The sequence below is a fragment of the Dermacentor andersoni genome, chromosome 2, assembly GCF_023375885.2.
Source record: "Dermacentor andersoni chromosome 2, qqDerAnde1_hic_scaffold, whole genome shotgun sequence".
NCBI classification, from domain to species: Eukaryota; Metazoa; Arthropoda; class Arachnida; order Ixodida; family Ixodidae; genus Dermacentor; species Dermacentor andersoni.
Window position 1 is genome coordinate 15,020,701 of NC_092815.1, and position 21,364 is coordinate 15,042,064.

The 21,364-nt window shown below is 46.7% G+C and overlaps 1 protein-coding gene across 1 annotated transcript; it reads left to right on the forward strand.

Moving 5' to 3' along the window:
• The first annotated feature begins 1,678 nt into the window (after positions 1 to 1,678).
• Positions 1,679 to 21,364, forward strand: LOC126542935 (uncharacterized). Its single transcript, XM_050190054.3, has 7 exons — positions 1,679 to 1,900; positions 14,358 to 14,486; positions 16,136 to 16,330; positions 18,473 to 18,581; positions 19,941 to 20,014; positions 20,099 to 20,127; positions 21,168 to 21,364. Exons 1-7 carry the CDS (start codon positions 1,813 to 1,815, stop codon positions 21,273 to 21,275), a joined length of 732 nt encoding a protein of 243 aa, XP_050046011.2. The 5' UTR covers positions 1,679 to 1,812; the 3' UTR covers positions 21,276 to 21,364.

A 21,364-nucleotide genomic window follows, 5' to 3' on the forward strand; every position in this document is an offset into this window, starting at 1 on the left:
TGCGAATAAAGAACTAGGCGATGAACAGATGGCATCTGCATGCACCGGGTGATCGATATTATAGAATTAAAGTATAATTGACAAATAGCGACTGAGTTCATAAACCTTCAACGATACACTGGCCGGCCTATACAGGTCGTTAATGTGACTTTTTGAGCTATCTCTCTCTATGCACTATTTTCTCCACTACCCTTTTTATCCCTTTTCCCTTACCTGTACAGCGCTGTGGAGGTGCCCTCGCACGAGAGGCAGTAACGGCGCTGTACTTATCTTCTATTTTCTCTTTTAAAAGCACTCATCATCTTTTTGAGCTAGTTGATTATATGCATGAACATTCAAATGAAGATAGTCGTTGGGCTGATGTCATAACTAAACGCATCTAATATTTGCAGCTGTCGGATTTAGTTCGCCAGTTTTTATTGTCATTCTTAGTCTACGATTACCATCTGCAACGAGGGTACGTCACGTTCTGTCAAGGTAGTTTAAATCGCAAGTCATGAGTGACATGAATCCTTCTCGCTTTTGAGTTCATCTCGATAAGTGGGAAGTATGAAGGAGACACTTTCAAATAGACAAGTTGTCACAAACGGCCCTCAATATGTCTCGTTCACTTTTTTGATAGACGGTGACCGCGAATGCAGGGCGCCTCCATGTGCCTTTTCATCTGGGTGAATGCTATGTTCCATAAAGATCCCTGTCTGATTTGAAAACCCCTGAGAGTCCGTAATCCACTCACTACAATGTCGCTAGAGAAAATGACACCTCTACGCGGTACTGGGAAAGTAACGATGTCATTTATTTTTGCAGGATGGGCACGTTCAGATTTAAAGGATGTGCTTTGGCACCAGCGTCATTGACAAGCGACGTGCGTGTCCACAAACAGACGCACGTTGGCAAAAGGAAGGATACGCTATAGTCATTGCAGAAAAGGTGAGTGCGACAAATAAAGCCGAACCAATTGGTTTGACACCCTCGTGAAACACCTTCAGAACATAAAGCTAAAGGAGAAACGGATGAATGGTTTGGCGAAGCGAATGGGAAATCGTCAAAAGCAGCAACAGCACTGGACATGAATGTAAACATTGTATAAGAATGCAGTATGAAAACCAAAGTCTCATGACTAGTTCAAAAACGGGTCGGCGCTACAAATATGTGACGCAAGCCATAAGCCACACCTCTATCACAGCTGCTGGAAAAAACACTCCGTCAAACTCGCAAATGTATGCAGGTCCTCCGACGGTCAGTTCGCCGTCACAAAGCACAGCCAGCATGTAATCTACGCGGCAGCGACCTTGGGCGTGCCTCAGAGCATGTGCAAAACACTCCACGATCCGTGTCAGTATATATGCACTTAAGCAAACACAGAGCCAATGTATCAGCACTTCTAGCAAATGTCCAGTCGGCTTAAAAGCGCGAGAGAACCGCGCATTTATTCTTCAGACGGAAAGACCGATGTTTCCTCGTTCTTTTTACGGCTAAGGTTACGCACGCTTTGCTCTCTCGAGTGATTTGTCGCCTTCCGGCCGCCACGTACAACAGAGAAAACAATTCAGGCAGAGAAAGTGGTGGTATCTGATGTTGCATTCGGCACAGAGATACGCCTCCATGTAACGATAATCGGGGCCATACAGAAGGGGAAGAAAGAAGCCCCCGATAGCGGTTGCAGCCAAGAGTCGGCGATAGAGCCTTCGGCCAGTCAGCAGCGGCAGCTGTGGGGAGAAGGAGATTTCGAGTGCGGCTGGTCGGAGCGGTTTTCAGCGGCGGGCTCCGTGCCTGACGCCGGGAGCGCACGCCTGCGAAGGGCCGCTTACCATGGCGCCCGGAAAGCTGCTCGGCAGGCTGCTAATCGTCGCCATCGTGTCGCTCTTCGACGCCATCGAGGACGCGGATGCAGACGATGGTGAGGCACTCTGCGGCGCTGACGGGCAGTGGCCACTTTTATTCCCGAGCTGGGTGTTTGACGAATAAGCATCTATGCTGATTTGCTTTATTTCCTTACTGATTTGCCTGCTGAAATTATAGAGACAATCTGTAGACAAAGGTAGTTAGTTACCAAATCTATTTGCTTTGGCCTATAAGAAAGCGGTCCATAGGCATGCCAATTGAGTGTTTGCACAAGGTCTACAGACAATTAACGACATAAAGCGCAAAGTCATCAGTCCACCGGCTGTCTATAGACTTTCTGTGGATTGGTTAAACTCTTGCCAGAGCAGGCTGGAGGATCGCCGCAATTAGTAAAACGTGAATTGTAATTTCCTGAGCGCGGTAACACAGACATTTGCGTCGATCTTATACGCAAGGATTTCAGCTCACATCAGCCTAAATATAAAGGCTCACAGGTGTGCGCTGCAAATTATACGAGGATATTGATTTAGACCCAGCTCAAGGTAGTCATGTCCCGTCGTTCCTAATGTAAAACAGCAATTCAATACATGACTGCTATGCGAAGTGATGCCACTTAGCAATCCGGCACATCACGTCTGAATACGGATTTAAGATATGTATCCTCTTGACCGCATGCTCTGCTACGCCTCGTAGCGGGATAACAGATCCCAGTCAAGCCACATTTTTTTGTTAGTTTTCTTTTGTCTCTGTTCCAGGCAGCCCATTACGAAATGATATTGAAATTCGTGTCAGAGGTACGTACAGCGTTATCGGAAACCGCAAGCCTGAATTCGCGTTTGGACTTTCAGCAGAGCGTCACTAAGTAGCCCGCAGATGCACTTCTCGCCGAATGAATAAATTTTCCTAAATGTACCTCGTATATAGTGTGCACTCATGTATGAAAATGCGCTAGCTGGCGGGACGTTTAGGATGACCTGGTAAAATCTTGGTTTACCTGCAATAGCGTCTGATCCTGAGTTGTTTGTACGGCTTCACGACACACGCGACTGAGAAAATGCAGAAGGTAACGTTACAAATCGAAGCGAAAAGGCTTCGGAATCTCTTCATCTTGAGAACAAAGCGCCGACAGAAAAGGTACGATGTGAAGTAGCTAAACAACGGTACTATACTGGCGACTATCAAACATTTCTTTGAAGAAGAAACTGAACATATACAGCCAGGGACAGGTACAGGCGCGCATGTGATAACACTAGGCCATCTTTAAAAACTCGACAACATTAGATAACACGTAACTCGTCAAGTGCTTAGAAGGCCACTTGTCTGTTTGGACGTCAATGAAACAAAAGTTCAGCTACCAACCCGTCAGCGTTTGCATGAGGATGTGAAAAGCTTCGATTACGTCACGCGTAGCTCTGCGTTTGTGCAGTTGTTCGAAGGAAGCGCGAAATCTTGTGTGCTGGCAATCGGTGAGGTCGCTTTTGGATCTTCCGTACGAAATGATGGTAATTTCCAAAGTATTCTCTAACTCATCGGATGCCTGCACTGCACTCAGTGCTCATTGTTTAAGAGCACACGGATAACATCCATTAATGACCGTAGCATGGATATGACGTACCTGTCTACCTGCAACTGTCATGCCTCATCAACAGGTGTAGTGCGCGTCTGAGCAGGGGCGGCACGCTGACTCCGTGACAATAGGCGATACTGCACCAGGCAGTCAGCTCTGCCGGCTTCTGCCTCCGACGTGCCGTTAGCATCGGCTGCGCGCGGCGCTCAAAGTAGGCGGATGTCGTAGTCTTCTTCACAGAAGCCTGGAAGGCAGTCGGTGACGGAGTCGGCGACACCGGACAATTTCAGTGGCTTCTCTGCGGGTCGAATTTCCCCTGACGGCGAACCCATTATTAAGAGAGGACAGTCTTTGGATGGTGGCTACACACAAGATCCGTGGCAGTTCGAGCGTACCTGAACATGGCTGCACGGTAGGCGCATTCTGTGAGGTCCTCCGTGCACTGGGCACAAACCACTGAACTGGTGCACACGACCTTCACGTGTCCAATCTTTGTGCACTCGTGGCAACAAAGCAGTTTTCGAATGTGCAAACTGTGCATCGGAAGTGGTCCACTTTTGACATATTCTGGAAAACAGTCACCCTCAAACATAACCTTGACACAGTTGGCGCGTGTTCCCGAGGTGGCCGATGTGCTCGGCGAACACCTTGGGTGGTTTGGTTTGATTTGCCCTCTATGGAGCGCATACCTTGTGCGGGGCGATTGGTCAAGATTTGGATATTAGGAAATTGCTGTTAATACTGAAATTGGTTAAGCTGTCGGGAGGGAATGAATCATCATCATCATCATCATCAGCCTGATTACGCCCACTGCAGGGCAAAGGCCTCTCCCATACTTCTCCAACTACCCCGGTCATGTACTAATTGTGGCCATGTTGTCCCTGCAAACTTCTTAATTTCATCCACCCACCTAACTTTCTGCCGCCCTCTGTTACGCTTCCCTTCCCTTGGAAACCGCCGTGGGAATGAATAAAATGTATTATATGAAGAATTTAAGTAAATCCCCTGAAACGACTATAATTTTCCCCACGGCTGAGCAAACATCCCTGTGGTAGTTTCCAAGAGAGGAGGCTCCTAGAAAAAAAGACTATTCCGAATGGAAATATTTATACCAAGTTGGCTAAACCTTGATTCAAATTTTTTTCCCGTAAAGAAGAAAAGCAGCAGCAGAATAAGAAAAGCGGCAGCAGAATAAGAAAAGCTGGTTTCGTTTCGCTTCGCTTTACTTTTTCATGGCGCATACTCACAAGATTCGGATAGTATTAAGAAATTGCACTCATTACTAAAATTAGTAAAATTGTCAAGACAAAATGAAAGAATATGACGTATGAAGAATTTAAGAAAATCTCTCTGAACCATAAATTTATCCACAGCTGAGCAAACGTCCATTTGGCAGTTTACAAGTCTTCCTTCTTCTGGCGCGGCCCTGGTCATTAAGCCGTGCTCATATTATTTACATCTATACGATCCAGAATTATTTTCACCAATTAATTGACCCAGGTTTCATACACCACAGATTATATTTGTGCGAACAGTACTTGAGCCACTAAGTGTACAAAATCGTGATTTGCTCCCCAGTAGTATGCATTCAAATTCAAGCCACGCGAAACTACTACCTTACGGTATGTTAAACGGCGTATTACAAGACCATCTAAACACACTAGCAACTAACATAGAACCCGCCGTGGTTGCTCAGTGGCTATGATGTTGGGCTGCTGAGCACGAGGTCGCGGGATCGAATCCCAGCCACGGCGGCCGCATTTCGATGGGGGCGAAATGCGAAAACACCCGTGTACTTACATTTAGGTGCACGTTAAAGAACCGCAGGTGGTCAAAATTTCCGGAGTCCCCCACCACGACGTGCCTCATAATAAGAAAGTGGTTTTGGCACGTAAAACCCCATAATTTAATTCAATCTGAATTTTTAACTAACACTGACATTGCGACAGATGCATCGCAGTGCGAGGGAAAGGCAGGCATTGGAATATTTTGTCCTGCACTAGACTGGTCTTTTGCACTGTCTGCCTGATCTGGTGCCTATTCTTCTGGCTGAGTTTATAGCAGTAATTCTAGCTTGAGGTAAATTAGACCAAACGACTACAACAGCTGCTATTCTTACTGACTCAATTTCTGCGTATGCTCTTCTCTAGCTAAAACTCTCTCACTTGCTACTTCCCGTCCATCTGCAAATGTTCGTTTGACGTCACTTTTCGGCCCAGTCCTTCCTGTTCTGCCAGTGACAGGACACATTAGGGCAGCTAGATTTCGGATTCGATCAGTTATGGAAGCCGTATCAGACCCAGTACTGACTACGCTTTTCCAGATTATAAGCACCTGACATTTCCCTGGCGTAGTGAATCCTGTAACAGAAGGATGCTTGAGGTCTCCCCTCACAAAATTACTTTGCCGCATTCCCTTCCGGGACTTCTACTTAACGCAGGTCGGGTTGGTGCCCTCCCCTCTCTGCTCGTTTTGTAATGAGGAAGAAACAATCCATCACTTCCATCTCGTAGCCACTTTACTGCGGCAAGAAAAGAAATATTGGAAATAACTCTTCGACGACTCGGCCTGGACTTCTTATTCTTTCGCTCGAGGCCTCCACTTTGGGATTCAGCCACAAGGACGTACGATATGCTCAGCTGTCCCAAATTTCTTACGGAATCCAACCGAATGCCCTGCTAAATTCCATCTTTTTTTTGTTTGTGCTTTTAAGTTAACGATTATTCATTCCATCTGACTTTACTGATTTTATTTGAACAAATAATCTTACGTTCTACAGCGCCAAGTCCATAGCTATTCTGAAAGCCATAGGCACCAAACTAAACCAAACCGCACTTAGGTATCTCACAACCGCTGAAATAAAGTCGCGAAGTTCTTAACTGTGCTTAGTAGCCCAAAGTTACTGGTGACCCGGACTCGAACAAGGCATGCAATAGATCAACGGGGGACCACAGACGCCAGCAACTCCGCCCGTACCACCTCCGAAACCCTTTCAGCCTCCCACGTGTGTGATAGGAGCTGCAGCTACCATCACCCTACCGCAGCTGTGAATAGCCGATCCGTCATTATGGTTCATTCAAGCTGAGTACAAATTCCGCATGACTCGAAAGTTCGTAAATACGAGCTGCTCCTTGAAACGCTGCCACCACAGCAATGACAAACATACGTGACATCCTCGTACTATACCGCTGGTCGAAACTGCGTACACGGCAATCAAAGGGACTCTTCTTCGCCACCTCGTCCCGCCTGCACATCACCGTATCCAGCAGCTCCCGAGTACCGAGAAGCTCAGTGACAGACGTCCAACCTAGTTTCTGCGTCATCTTCAGCACAACTGCTCGGCGACACAGCAGATTCCCTCGACATGGCCGTACTACTCGAGTTGTCCCTGAAGCGTCTTCAGGCCAACGTACGATTGACTTTCGTCTAAGCTCATAATAGATCGCTGTCGGAAACTGGCCCACGACATGATGGACTTGCGCCGGCAGCCATCAACGCTATTTGTAGGTGTCCGGTGTCCAAGCTCGATTCACTCCGGGAAACAATAGAAAAGCTCGCGTCTCAAGTAGCCGAATTGCGCCAAGAACTTCCGAGACACTCCGCATCTCTATTCTGTCCACTTCATCAGCCTCTCTCGCCTCCTTCTGCACGTCGGTCGTTTCCTCAAGCTTCACGCAGTTTTTCACCGCAGAACCTGTGCTATTACCGCTTTGGTGCTACTACGTTTTGATGCTGCTGCTAGTCAATGTCCCTGGTCATGGCACGCAGGAGATGCTGTGGCCGATCGCCTGTAATACAGCAGCGAGCGACCACGCCCATTCCGTAAGCCGCCTTTTCTACGTCCCCGACCGTAAGCACCGGTTTGCGGTGGCTCGTTGACACCAGGCCGAAGTCGGCCTTATCCCTGCGTCTCAAACTGATCGGCGTCTCCTCGCAAAATCAACCCCCCTTCAGGCTATTAACTCTTCGGTTATTGCAACCTACGGCTAGAAGTCCCTCACCATTGACCTTGGCTTCAAAAGGCGGTTTCAATGGCTGTTCTGGATAGCAGATGTGCGCTATGCAATCTCAAGAGCCGATTTCTTTAAACATTTCTTTTCTACCTGCTCGTGGACATGAAGCGCTGTCACCTGGTTGATACGAAACTTTGTAAATCTCTCTCTCTCTCTCTCTCTCTCTCTCTCTCTCTCTCTATATATATATATATATATATATATATATATATATATATATATATATATATATATGCGGCTCATCGTTTTGCTTTGCCTACATTGACGATCTCATCGCTAGTAAAGATGCCGAGACGCACAAAGCATACCTCCGTCAACTGTTTGCTCGCCTGCGTGATTATGATGTTGTCACCAATGCTAAGGGCTCACTCACACTAGGCCGCCTACCGACATCGATATCGGCCTGCCGACTCTCGGTGACAGCGTTTCTTCCTCCGTGTCGGCGCCTCTGTCACACTGTACCGACGCCGACAACCTACCAACGCTCGACGGAGAGCTTGGCATCGGTATACTCGTACAATGTGACAGAGGCGGTCACACGAAGGTAAAAAACGCTGTCGCCAACAGTCGGCAGACCGAAATCAGTGTCCGGTCGGCCTAGTGTTGTGAGCCTTAACAAATATCAGTCTGGGTTATTGGAGATTTTCTAGGACATCGCATCACCAAGCAAGGCATCACTCCGCTGCCCGACAATTAAGGTACGCGCCGTCATCGACCATCCACCTCCAACGTATATGCAGCCTGTATTGTTTTATCGGTTAGATCAATTTTTTTCGTCGCTTCATCCCTACATGCTCTGCACTCTTGAAGCCTTTTGAAGCACTCCTTCCCACTTCGAAAGGCCACTCTGCGTTGGGATTCTATCGTCGATCAGGTATTTTCCGCCGCCAAACTCGTCTAAGCCACACTCCTGCACCACCCTTCAGACTACTCGCACTAGCCTTAATGGTGGACGCTTCTTCAGTAGCCGTGGGAGCTGCTCTTCATCAGTAGCTTAATTATGCATTGGTCCCCACCACCTTTCTTTTCGCGGAAGTTGCGCGACACTGAGCGCCTATACACTTTCAGACGGGAGCTGCACGCCGCGTACCTTGCAGTGAAGCACTTCAGGTAGTTCCTCGAAAGTCTAGAATTTGCCATCCTTACCGACCGCAAGCCTCTCGCCTCCGCCATACGTTCCTTCACTGCCAACCAATCTCCGAGAGCTGCGTCATCTTGCTTTCCTCGTCGAATTCACGACTGACCTACGTTATGTCAAAAGCGGCCTCAACACTGCGGCTGACGCTCTGAGCCACATCGGGATTAACTCCACGACAGGTCTCGCTGGCCTTTCCTTGTCCTCGTTCTAGGCGACACAAGTATCCGACCCTGAGCTTCCACGCCTCTGGTCTTCTAAATCACTTCGTCTGGAGCGGTCCCCTTCCCCGATCATGGCGACACGCTCTGGTGCAACGTTTGAGCCAGCCGTACTCGCATGAGTCGCATCTATGTCCCTCCTCGTTTTCGTCGTGCCCTTTTTGATTCTATGCACTCGCTCTGCCATCAAGGCATACGTGTCACGCAAGACCTTATCACCTAGCGTTACGTCTGGCCTCGTGTACGCGCCGACGTGCGTGACTGCGCTCGTGCTTGCAGAGCCTACGATCGTTTCAAGGTGCAACGACGCACCAAGCCTCCATGGGGGCAATTTGCGCTCCCCCATGTACGCTTCGACACCATTCATCTGGACATCTTCGGGCCTTTACCACCATCCCGCGGTTACACATACCTGCTTACGTGTGTTGTTCAGTACATCCGGTGGCCTGAAGCGGCTCCCATGCCTGACATCACGGCGGACGCAGTTGCCCATACTTTCCTCTCTACCTGGATCAGCCGTTTTGGTATGCCGTCGACAGTGAATACTGACAGCTGCAGACAGTTCGAGTTCACCCTTTTCACATCCCTAACACCTCTTTTGGGCTGTGAGCTAGTGCGTTTCGAACAACGATCTCCGATGCCACCCTAGCCGAGACCATTTACGGCTGTACCCTACGCTTGCCGGCTGATCTCGTCGCCGCCTCTTCCACGCTGTCTGTTCCTGACCCAGCTTCTTTCGACCAGCGCCGACTTTCATGCAAACGTTGCGTACTTCAACTTCTGCTCCCTCGAGTCCACTTGACGTCCTCGTACCCTCAAGCTTTATCTTGTTTCCCAGACAGTGGCGCGTACCCACTATGGGGGATTGGCCAAGAAGCAGGCGGTTTTCCGTATGGTTAGAAGTAGAGAGAAACTAGATTTGTATAGTGGAGCGTGGGACGATAGTACTGTAGTTTAGAAGTGTAATTAAATGTTGTTAGGAATTCCGATAAAATAAGTAAACGTAAAGAAATGAAATAACTTAAATTATGGATAATGTTAGAAATTCAGCAAGGTACTCTTTTTGTGTCTCTAATAAAATTGTAAACTGCCAGAAAAGCATCCCTGTGGCTGGATCCCAGTGAAGTCGCCCCAAAAGAAAGAATGGTTGGCGAGGTTAGCGAGAGGCCAAGTTTGGTAAATGAGTATTCTAATAGTTTTCTTTGTCTTAGAAAGCGGCGGCACGAGAGAAAGTAATGTTCGATGGTTTCAGGTTCACTGCAAAAAGAACATAGAGGGGACACTGCGAGACCAGACCTGTGTAAGTAAAAATTTAGAGGAGGTATGCGACCTCTCAATTTTGTAATATAAACTTCCAATTGCCTTGAAGGACACCAATTAGTATTCCATGGGAAGCCAAGATGGTGGAAATCAGAAGACGGTGTTAGAATGGATATTGCAGAGTTTTGAGATATAGCGAAATTTCTGTACCTAGCCGCGGTGACATAAGCTGATGTCGGCAAAACAGATATGATAGGGCCGTTCAGGGAAGCTCGTGCGAGTGAATCTGCCATTTTATTCAAGTGCAACCCATGATGTCCCGGTACCCAAAGCATGCAAACGTCCTATCATGTTCTTCTCCTTCTTCCTTCAAAATTCTGGCGCGTGCCCTCTCACATTTTCGTTCGTATTGACGCGCCTCGTCGTCGTCTTCAACCTCGCTTTGACGGTCATTTCCCAGTCGTCAAGCATTCAGAATATCGCTTTACTATATACTGTGCAACGAACATGAGGACACAGTCGCTCTCGAGAGGATCAAACCTGCCCCCATCATCAGCGTGCCCACCTGAACGACTTTCCAAGTGACCACGGCCACTTCTCTGCAGGGAGGAGGGTCTCACCAGTGGTGCGAGTCTTCGTCCTCTGGCGCGGCCCTGGTCAACCACGTGGGCTGATGCGAAGACAGGCGAGAGGGAAGGGGAAAAGTAATGGACAGCGGGTTGATCTGCAGTTAGGCCTGTCGCAACCGCTGAAATAAAGTCGTGAAGTTTTTCAAAGTGCTTAGTAGCTCACACAGGCTTTATGGTCTGTGTTCTGTATACGTATAGTTACGTAACATTAGGTAAACAAAGCTTCGCTTCAAAACTAACGGTTTATTTGCCTTCGACAGCCAACTCGCTTCACGTTTCAAAGTCAGGTGTGTCGCACTATATACTGCGCATTTTTCAGCAGAATTGATTTATAAAACTGGTTAACTGCGCAGCGGCAGTGTTGCCAGGTGCGAGCTGCTGTATTGGCGAAGTATTGCATCCTGCCGTTTTGCTATTTGCTGGCTAAGCTGAGTGATGCGAGGCCATGAAGCCCGTGAGTTGAAATTCAACACATTATCGGTGGGTTGCCAACCTAGGGGCATCTCAGAGTGTCAGCCGGTATTGCTTGCGGCCATGCAAAGAGGCGGTTTATCGTACTTCCGCAGGTAACATCCAAAACTTTGAACGAGTAGAAAAGAACGAGTGACGTGTTGCGAAAGAGATCGCAGCGCTCCGAAATACGAACTACCGACATGGTACCGCCTTGAAGTGGTAGCCAGATGCATACGCGAAAGTGAATCACCTGTTATCTCATACGTTCGACAGTCGCCATTCACGAGAATTATTACGAATTAATTATATCTAGGCTTCCGGCACCTAGATTTATAGGTACAGGAGGATGCGACAGAAAACTAAATTCGTAGAACCGTTCTCGAAAGCGAAAATGATCAGTCAGATATTGAATATTTCAGGAACCTGATTCTAAAGGAAAGACAGAGATAGAAAAAAACTCGGGAAGCTATGGTATGCACCTGAGGGAGGATTTCGACGCCCTGCAAGAGCAGATTTCTGTGGACTAAGCGCTACAAGTGACATATAGAAAAAAGCACGCACGCGGTATAGTTTAATTAAAAACACGATAAAATAATGTGCCGAGCGCACCGTTCAAATCGCGTTCTTTACCTCGCAGGCCCCGACAAGCGGCCAATGGCAGATGCCGAACATCTCCACGTCAGCTATGACGCACGACGAGCTGAAAACCCAGCCGGTATCGGTCGCGATAGCGCGCTTACGGCGCCAGCCTCGACAAGACCGCCGCGAGCAAACATCAACGTTAGCAGAGCGATAGCGCTGACACCAAAGATTAGTGCATCACATATATTTGCAATTAAACCAAACATCGGTACACAACTGCGCCGCGTCGAAATCCGGCCGTCAGCCATTCTGAGGCAGGCCACCCACAACAATTCTTGTTGGCACGATATTCTTCAAACGGAGGACATGGGCACCTCACCATAAATACACGAACGCGCGGTCCTGTAAAGTCAAAGGACCCAGCAGATAATGACATCACGTGAGCTGCGGCCTGCGTACAGACCATTGTTTGACGATCGCAGAAGGTCGATAACACCAAGCTATTGCTTGGCGTTGGAAATTATACAGCGCGCATTTTTAGGCAAGTTGTCCGCTTTGTTCATTATATGCAGCAGTGAGCGCAATACTCAATCTGAAGCTATATATAATTAGCAAGTCCGTGTGTTTGTCGAGTTACTCACCCGTCGCAACAGCACTCCGCTGCTGAGCACGAGATACACACTAAAACAAAATTACACGAGATACACACTAAAACAAAATTACACCCTTTGGTTTGTATCTTGCCACAGAACAATAAACGTCATCAGTCTTGTCCGCATTTCCTTTCTTTAAGGCTGCGAGCCCGGTACTTCCCAGTAACGAACGGCATGCGCGTTATCAGCCTGACATAGCATTCCCGACAGGAACATAGCGAGCGCGGCGTTTTCAAGAAAGGAAACGCAAACAAGGCAGATGACGATTATCGTTGCGTGGCAGATATACACCCCAAAGGGTGCACGTTTGTCTAAGAGTGTAGTAGGTATCACTGACCAGCTTCATTTCCATGTCTAACACAGCTGGGTTACTGTGCTTCGTCCTGGGGGTCCTCGGTGATATTGAGCGCGATTGCGGGCAACGTCCTAGACAATTATATCTTTCAAAGATGGTACAAGGCCTATTCGGGGAGTGGATAAGGAGCTAGGTGTGGCTTACTATATATATATATATATATATATATATACGAGAAACTTCACATGCGAAGCCCCATGATGGCTCCATGTATAGCGAGTCGAGTTTTTCACATTAGTCAGTGGCCAAACAGCCCTCGACAGATGCCATGCTGTGATGTTCGTTAAAATTAAGAGCACTTGACCTGTGGAAATTCGCAGCATGTATTTTGGACACAGGCAAATATTGTTCTTCTACAGACACCATGGTTACTCACTCGTGTTCGATCAGTTGTTGTTTTGTAGTGTCATATGCAAGTGGGGAGTCGCGTGACACTGCCCAAACACCGCAGATGCGATCCCTCCAATGTCGTGCAAACATTGTTCGAGTTTCCCCAAATATTTTGCAGTTCCTCCAGTGTTGGAAATCTTGTCCAACCTATACACCTTCTCTCCATTGGCTTTTTGCTGAAGTCTACATGCTATTGTTACAGAACCTACACATGTGATCAGGCCACCCGTCTGCTTTTTGTCTACCTGCTCCTGCAAAATGTACGTGCGACAACCACACTTATGGCATGAACCACGCCATAAGCGAATCGGCCAGCTTATGTCTTTTAGATTATACCTAAAGCTTGAGAACAAGTTAAAAACCGCGCAAAGAGCAATGGAGCGAAGAACGCTAGGCATAACGTTAAGAGACACAGAGAGCACTAGCGGTTTGGATCAGAGAGCAAACCATATAGCCGATATTCTAACTGACATTAAGAGAAAAAATGGAACTGGGTAGGCCATGTAATGCGTAGGATAGATAGCCGGCGGACCATTAGAGTAACAGAATGGGTGCCAGGAGAAGGGAACCGCAGTCGAAGATGGCAGAAAACTAGGTGGGCTGACGAAATTATGAAATTCACAGGCGCAAGTTGGAATCAGTTGGCATAGGTCAGGGATAATTGAAGATTGCAGGGAGAGGCCTTCGTCCTGCAGGGGGCATAAAAATAGACTGATGATGACGATGAAAGATTGGGTTGGCACGCTTCTATCGTCAGCTGGTGCTAACGTACACAGACAGAACACCACTAACCAATTTCCTAGACCATAAATGCTGTCGGAGTACAAAATACTGTATGTGAACTCTACTTCACTATTTATGGCAATTGACTGAACGTTCTGGTGCATGGCACTGGGCGAACCACACGTGCAGGCTGAGGGACACTCTCCTCGTGTGCACGACTGAGGGACACATGCTGCCCTCCTTGCTGCTATTTGACAGTTAACACCAGCTGTAGCCGACCATGGCTGCCAGCATCTTGTGTGTAACGCAACATTTTTTTTTAATTGTGCAGTAGTAATGCACGATGTGATGCAACAAGAATGGCAATTTACTCACTATGTAATGGCCTATTGTGCTCCCAAGTTCCTTCGTTCTGGAGAATATTTTACCAAAGTCATAAACTGATCCTTTTCTAAAGGTCATCCTTTAAGGGTACGTGCTTGTTCACACTTGACATGCACGTGCATGTTCACAGAGTGTTCTTGCACGCAGGCATCCAATGGCTCGGCGACGCTTGCAACGACGACGGTGACTGCCACGACGCATTTAACCTGCTCTGCGTCAAGGGCCAGTGCACCTGTAAGCATGGATTCGTCTCGGCGCAGTTCAGCTGCCACCCAGGTACAGTGTGCCAAAATCCGCCTCTCGTTCCGTGTAGAAACATGACAGCTAAGATTTAAAAAGCTTGACAGGTTATCAAGTGTAAATGGATGAGTTAAAGCGTTTATTGCTGATCTGGGTGGGCTTTTTGGCTGGACAGGTAAAAGGGAATGTGATGGAAAGCTGAGCATAGAGTTTGCTATATTTCACTACCCAATGCTATGGGACCAATTTGCAATAAACTATACCATACAGATGCATGCAGAATTAAACGTAAACTGCCAGCACTGTATCGTGGCGTAGCGGTGTATCTATTCAACAGGCACAATCACTAATCACGGAACACCGGAACTATACCGAACACCAATTCAAATTTGTTTCAAGCAACTGCTATCACAGTTTCTGAGTACAGTTTCGGTTTCAGGAGGGGCAGTGGCCTAATTTTGTGCTTGTCACGTCTTGCAGTTGGCTTAATTTGTGACGTAACGCTGCTGGTGACTAGACTGTTCACAAACCGAAACTACGTGTTACAGAAGCACACGTTTATTATGAAGAGGCAAACATATTCAAAATATTGGCACCAGTAGCCTTTTGCGTTCCTTGCATATACTATAGCAAAGCAAGTACAGAGGGCCTAAGAAATGAGAGGCACACAAGAAGCAAGGTGTGCAAAACATCTTAGGTGTGGTGCGGCTGTGTGAGTGTAGCGCCCACTGATAAGTCTATGGGCAAGGAACTGGCCTTTCTAGTAGTGATGTTTGGTGCAATAAAATGAGCAGAAGCATCTTTAGATTCTCGAAAAGTACTCTCCATCGGGCTTGCGTAATGCTAGCAGATCGGCATACAAGAACTGATAAGCCACATGGCTTTTTTTCCCCTTTTCGTGGCCATTGGTTGGTGGTTAGCGGTCAGTGGCTGGTGGTCGGACATTTACTGCACCATTTCAAAGAGTTGCGAAACACAGGGTAAATATATCAAATTAAAGGAAACTTCAATGTGAACTTAATTATCGGACACAAACTTATGAGTTCTAGATATGGCATTTGCAACAGAAAAATTAATATTTTGTCAAATTGAATTACACATCCAGGGCAATCAGGCTCAGTTTAGACATGCATGCCTTTGTAACATTATCAACACGTGCAGTCGAATAGCCAGGCACACCAGCACGTGCTGCAGCACGAGAGCTTTGGGCCGTACGAAGGTTTAGATGCTGTGGTGGAGCCTTCGGGTAGCACAGTCCTCTACTCTTGCTGCCCACAGTGGCAGCTGCAGAAGGTTCTGGTACAGATACACAAGTACTGGTCAGGGGCCCAGTCGTCTACAGAATCACGCAATGAAACAACAAATGCTACCTAAATGGCCTCAGTGCAACAAATATGTATGCGCCTCTAGAAGCACATATTGAATAACATTGCTTGCATCAACAATCATCGTGGATGGTTTCCGCACACTTTCCAATTCCACGTCTTCTCAATTGCCCGAGTGAAACGGTCACCGAGTTAAACCCAACACCAAATCTACATGATTTCTGTACAGTGTTACAGAAGATATGATGTGATATCTACGAGTTCCCGAGAAAACAATGAAGTAGGAATAGTTTCGCAAAAATGCACAGAGTCACTTTAAGACGGACAGGTTCTCACAACGGTCTCCCCATTCTCTTGCAGCTTCGCCGCTTGGCGGGAAGTGTACGTACCATGCCCAATGCCAATACAGCGACCCGCACAGCGCATGCGACCTGACAGGCCACTGTGTGTGCGTGGAGGGGTTCACGATGCGCCAGGACACCAAGAAGTGCACCACCGCCGAGGCAGACGACGACCGTCAGTATCCGGACGTACTGAGACCACACACGATCACAGGCAGGACAATTACTCCACCGATCTGGCATCTCTCTCTCTCTCTCGACACTAAGTGAAAATTAGCCCTAAATGGCAGAATTTTCCCAACTTAAATGTTCTATTTAGATCAAGAGAATTCGTTGGGTCTCCTCCTTCACTGATCTGTATCATACTTGGCTGGGACGAACTTGAGCAATTAATGGTGGCGGGAAACACGAAAAAAAGAAAAAAAAAAGAACACTAATGCATTCTGCTATGTATTGCAACAGTGGTATTCCCTGATGTGTGGTGGCGTCCTGGAGACAGGAGAGCACAGTTCCCTCTAAAGCCTGCCCTCTGAGGTACCAAATCCATAGGCACAAGCTTTTTCGTTGTTTCAGAAGTACACTGAAACTTCACTTGAACGAACTTCAAGGGACCCCAGGGAAAAGTTTGTTAAAGTGAAAGTTCACTAAACTGAAATAAGCAAGCGTGCGACAGCTTGTTGCCGTTATGTAAAAACAAGGGAAGTGGTGGTCAAATTGTTTATCAACGCATTTATTTGTCACTCTGCTCAAGTTCCGCTAATTAGCACTTTGCAAAGAACACTGTGGTCTTCTGCTGCACTTTAGCACTTAGCACTGCAGCAGTTGTGAACTGAGTCACTGTGTCTAAGCACTCGAGAACCTTCTCTGGCACAGCGGGCTGCTGGGCAGCAAAGGCTTTAACTTTTTCCAGGGCGATTAGTGCCCCTTTGGCAGATATATTTGGCGCTTCGTCATCACTGGTAGAATCTTCCTTGTCTTCGCCTTCTTCAGGTAATGCACTTGCTACAATATCTTCCGTAGTGAGTGCAGCGCATGTCTCCAACATGGTGTCACAGGCAGCATACTCCTCAAAAGACAAAGGGCTATCTGCACCTAGCCTTTCTGACAATTCTGGCCAGCCACCTGGCTCACTGTTCTCTTCATCAGTGCCATGGTCCTCTGCTTCGAGATTGGTGTCCACAGCAGTCCAGTTTGCTGCATGCAGACCTGCTTTTTGCCAGAAATTCACTATCGTTGCTGGTTTCACACTCCACCAAGCTCCTGTGAGCATTTCTGCTGCCTGCCTCACATTAACCGCGTCAGGCTTCTGCATTCTTAAATTTACCAGAATGCGCTGCACAAGCCGCTTCCTGTAGTGTACTTTTACATTCTTTATGATGCCTAGATCAAGAGGCTGCAGGATTGACGTGCAGTTGGGCGGCAGAAACTCGCCTCTGATGTTACTGAGACGTGTGTCCACTAAGTGTGCTGAGCAATTGTCCAAAATTAACAAAATCTTGCGATTCTTTCTCACCATCTCGTCGTTCACGCCCACGATCCACTTTGCGAACACATCACGCGACATCCAAGCCTTTGAGTTGTGGGTGTAATCGCATGGGAGTGATGCAAGCCCTTTAAAGCACCTTGGGCGGGCGTAGCGACCGATGATTAAAGGTTTCATCTTATGCGTACCCGATGCATTGCAGCAAAACAATGCTGTGATCCTGACCTTCGAGTGCTTTCCACTTTTGCACGTGTCGTCAGTAATGGAACGCGGTCGGCGCGGTTTCTCAACGTAAAAAAGCGTGGCAAAAAGGGCGGTTTATACTTGAAGTGCTCAGTATGACCTAGGAGACATGGCATGGCACCTCGGAAACTGTTCATAGAAGTGAAATGCGCACTGCACTGAATATCGTTAAACTGAAGGGCGTTTGCACAGGGTTCAATGGCGCGACGGTGGGGGTTTGAAAAAAAGTTCGTACAACTGAATACTTCGTTTAAATGAAGTTCGTTCAAGTAGTATTTTACTGTACTTAGTAAATCACAAGATGAATGAACATCAACTAGCCCTATTTCTCACTATACTTAACATCACCATTAACATAATTATTATCTTTGTCAAATTAGAATCATTAAAAAGCAAACACAAGTTTCCCTACAAAAATCTGCACATCTTTAGTAACCTTAAAGACACTAAGGAATATAAAAAGCAATGCGGCAGTGAATTCTTGGAATGATATTGGTTCACACCATTGTTGTAGAGTTCTTTTTTACTGAATTTCCAGAACTGCATTGAACTTGTCCTCCTAGAAAGGTTTAACACACACAGCATAGCGATACAGAGAGGTTTCTGTTGCTTCTTTCTTTATCTGCACAGGACATCGCAGTTCCTATGGCAGCGGCGTCACAACTTTTGGCATCATCGTGCTGGTACTGGCATTTGTGCTAGCAGTCGCCTGCCTCCTCAAATTCGTTATCTGCAACTGGTAAGAACAGGCTGTCCGTAGAGTGGCTCAAATATGCCTACTCAGCCAAAAAATGGTCTTGGTCTGACTGACTAGGAGGAATAGCCAATAATATCAGTGTACAGGGTCCATTATGAAAGTAATGCACATTTTCTGGGAAAAATATATTTATTGGCCGGACCTGTACAAATGGTTAAAATTCTTCAAGATACTCTCCCCCTGCATCAATACACTTGCGGAGACATGTCTGCCACGCCTGGAAGGCACCCTGAAAGTCTTCAACGGGAATGTCTCTCAGGAATGCTGTAACATGCCTTTGGATTTTTTCCATGGTCTCCCAGTGCTTTCCTTTCAGCACTCTCTTCAGTCAGGGAAACAACAAAAAAAGTTGCACGGAGCCCAGTCGGGACTGTAGGGGGATGAGGGACCACAGGGCGGTTGCTCTGGGCTAGTAAGTTGGCAACGATGAAGGACGTGTGGCTGGGGGCATTGTCATGGTGGAGCTTGACCATGTCTTTGATGTCAGCCCTCACGCACGCGACCGGGCATTTTAATCTCTTGAGCACCTCCAGGTAAAATGTTGAGTTGACAGTTTCTCCCTGCGGTACAAACTCAAAATGGACAATTCCTCGGGAGTCAAAGAAGACAATTAGCATCATTTTGATTTTTGATGCGAGACTTGCTTATTCGCGCTTTCTTAGGGCGAGGGGATGATTTTGTATGCCACTTGCTGCTCTGCCTTTTCGATTCTGGGTTGTACTTGAACATCCAGGATTTGTCTCCGGTTACGACAGAGTTAAGAAACTCCGGCTCATTTGGATCAAATCCAACAATTCTTGACAGCGCGAAACTCGAAGTTCTTTCTGATCTTCCGTCAACACTTTCAGCACAAGCTTTGTGCAGACCTTGCGCATTTGCAGATCCTCGTTCACTATCCCAGGTACCGCAAATGTGGACATGTGTAGGGTAGGGCAGAACCCTCGCCACATTTCTCGACCGGTTTTACCGCGCTGCCATGGATAGTCGCATCATAATAAAATCATGTGCATTACTTTCATAATGGACCCTGTACTGCAAGTATCACCGACTTAGTGCTTATTTCGTACTTTCTACAATGCAGCACACACTACAACACATACATCATTATCAGCTGTGTAGTACAAGCTGTAAAATAAGCAACTTTTTTAAAGCACTGACATGCCAATGTTTATGCATGCATAAACTGTTTGTGCTTCTCTAATTTAAGCTCCGTGAAGCCTTAAAATAGAACACTTAATAAATAATGTGTAAATTAAAGGAAATTGGAACAGAAGCAAGCCTGTGTCCTTACCAAGGTTTTCTCAAAGTCCATCTTACAACATTGATGCAAACTTGCTGCAGGAACCAGCAACAATCACCACCTCAGAGGAAACATTCCAGGAAATACAACTACCTCACCGTGGGTTACCTCAAAGGTGTGCAGAACAATTGCCTAAAGTAGTGTAGCTTTAAGATTGCTCATGACTGCTAACCATCAATGTTATATTTATTCTTTACAGACAATGAGACACAAGCTCTTCTTCCACCGGTAAGTCATGAGGATAGACTGTTAATATGCCTACAAGTTTTTACATGAAAAGCAAACAAACACTGAGAACCATTCGGTACACTAGGAGCTTATCGTGAAGTAAAACTATAAAAGCCAGACATTAGCACCTAGATACGAGGACCTGCTATAAAATGAGGTATACACACTAATTTATATCATCCCCATCATCATCAGCCTAAGTTTATGTCCACTGCAGGAAAGAGGCTTCTCCCAGCTATCTCCAATTACCCCTGTCTTGCACTAGCTGATTCTAAGTGTGCTTGGAAATTTTTCTAATTTCATCACCTCACATAATGTTCTAAATGTAATCTTGACGTGTTTTTTTATTTGTACTAACTTGAGGCAAGACATCTCACTGAGGAAATACTGAGAAAGACCATACTTCGTTCACATACAGTTTGCACTGATACAAATAAGAAGTGACATGCTGCGAACATCGATAAATCAGTTTCAGCCTGTACTGCTTCTGCATAATAGCCTTTATGTGTTGGTACAGTCACGTATTCTCTTTCTTTGCAATACTGAGGATGAATCAGCATTACTATAGTAGCAAAACAAAGCCTTCCTTCAGTGCGTGTGCACCAACATTCCGACAAAATTTCACTTGAATTTTGCAACTTGAACTCTGTCAAAGAAAAAACAAAAATCTTACAGAGCAGAACATAGCGTTTCTCACTGAATAGCAGCAGATGTTATCACGTGCAGCCAGTACTAAGCAACACACTGCAGTATTTTTTAGTTAAATCCACGCCTCAATCGTGGATCAAAAAGGAGCCACCTGGTGCGGAGTGGGCTGATACGAGGGCGCCACTGGAAAACTCAAGTGCACACTGCACCGGTCTGCTGAGGACAAAGTGTTTGCTGTAGAGCAAGGAACTCACTCAAGAGCGGGCAGTTGAATTTATCTTTAGTTAATGTCAGGTCCATCAGAACGACATCTATGTACTTGACCCAAATATTACAACACATGTGCACTTGCACGACTGTGTGGCTCTTCAGCAATGTAAAACATTTTGCAGGGGAGGCGCCCACCCAGCTATTCAGAAGCCACCAGGGTGCCGCAGATCACTATTTCTGATTACTCGTCGCTTTCTCACCCCACCACGACGGTCTACACAAGCACATGAGCTGCTAAAGCATGTGCAAATCGGAGAGCAGCACCAACCAATGGATCCCTGTTGTATGCATGCATTGTAAATATGAAGATTTGACTCAA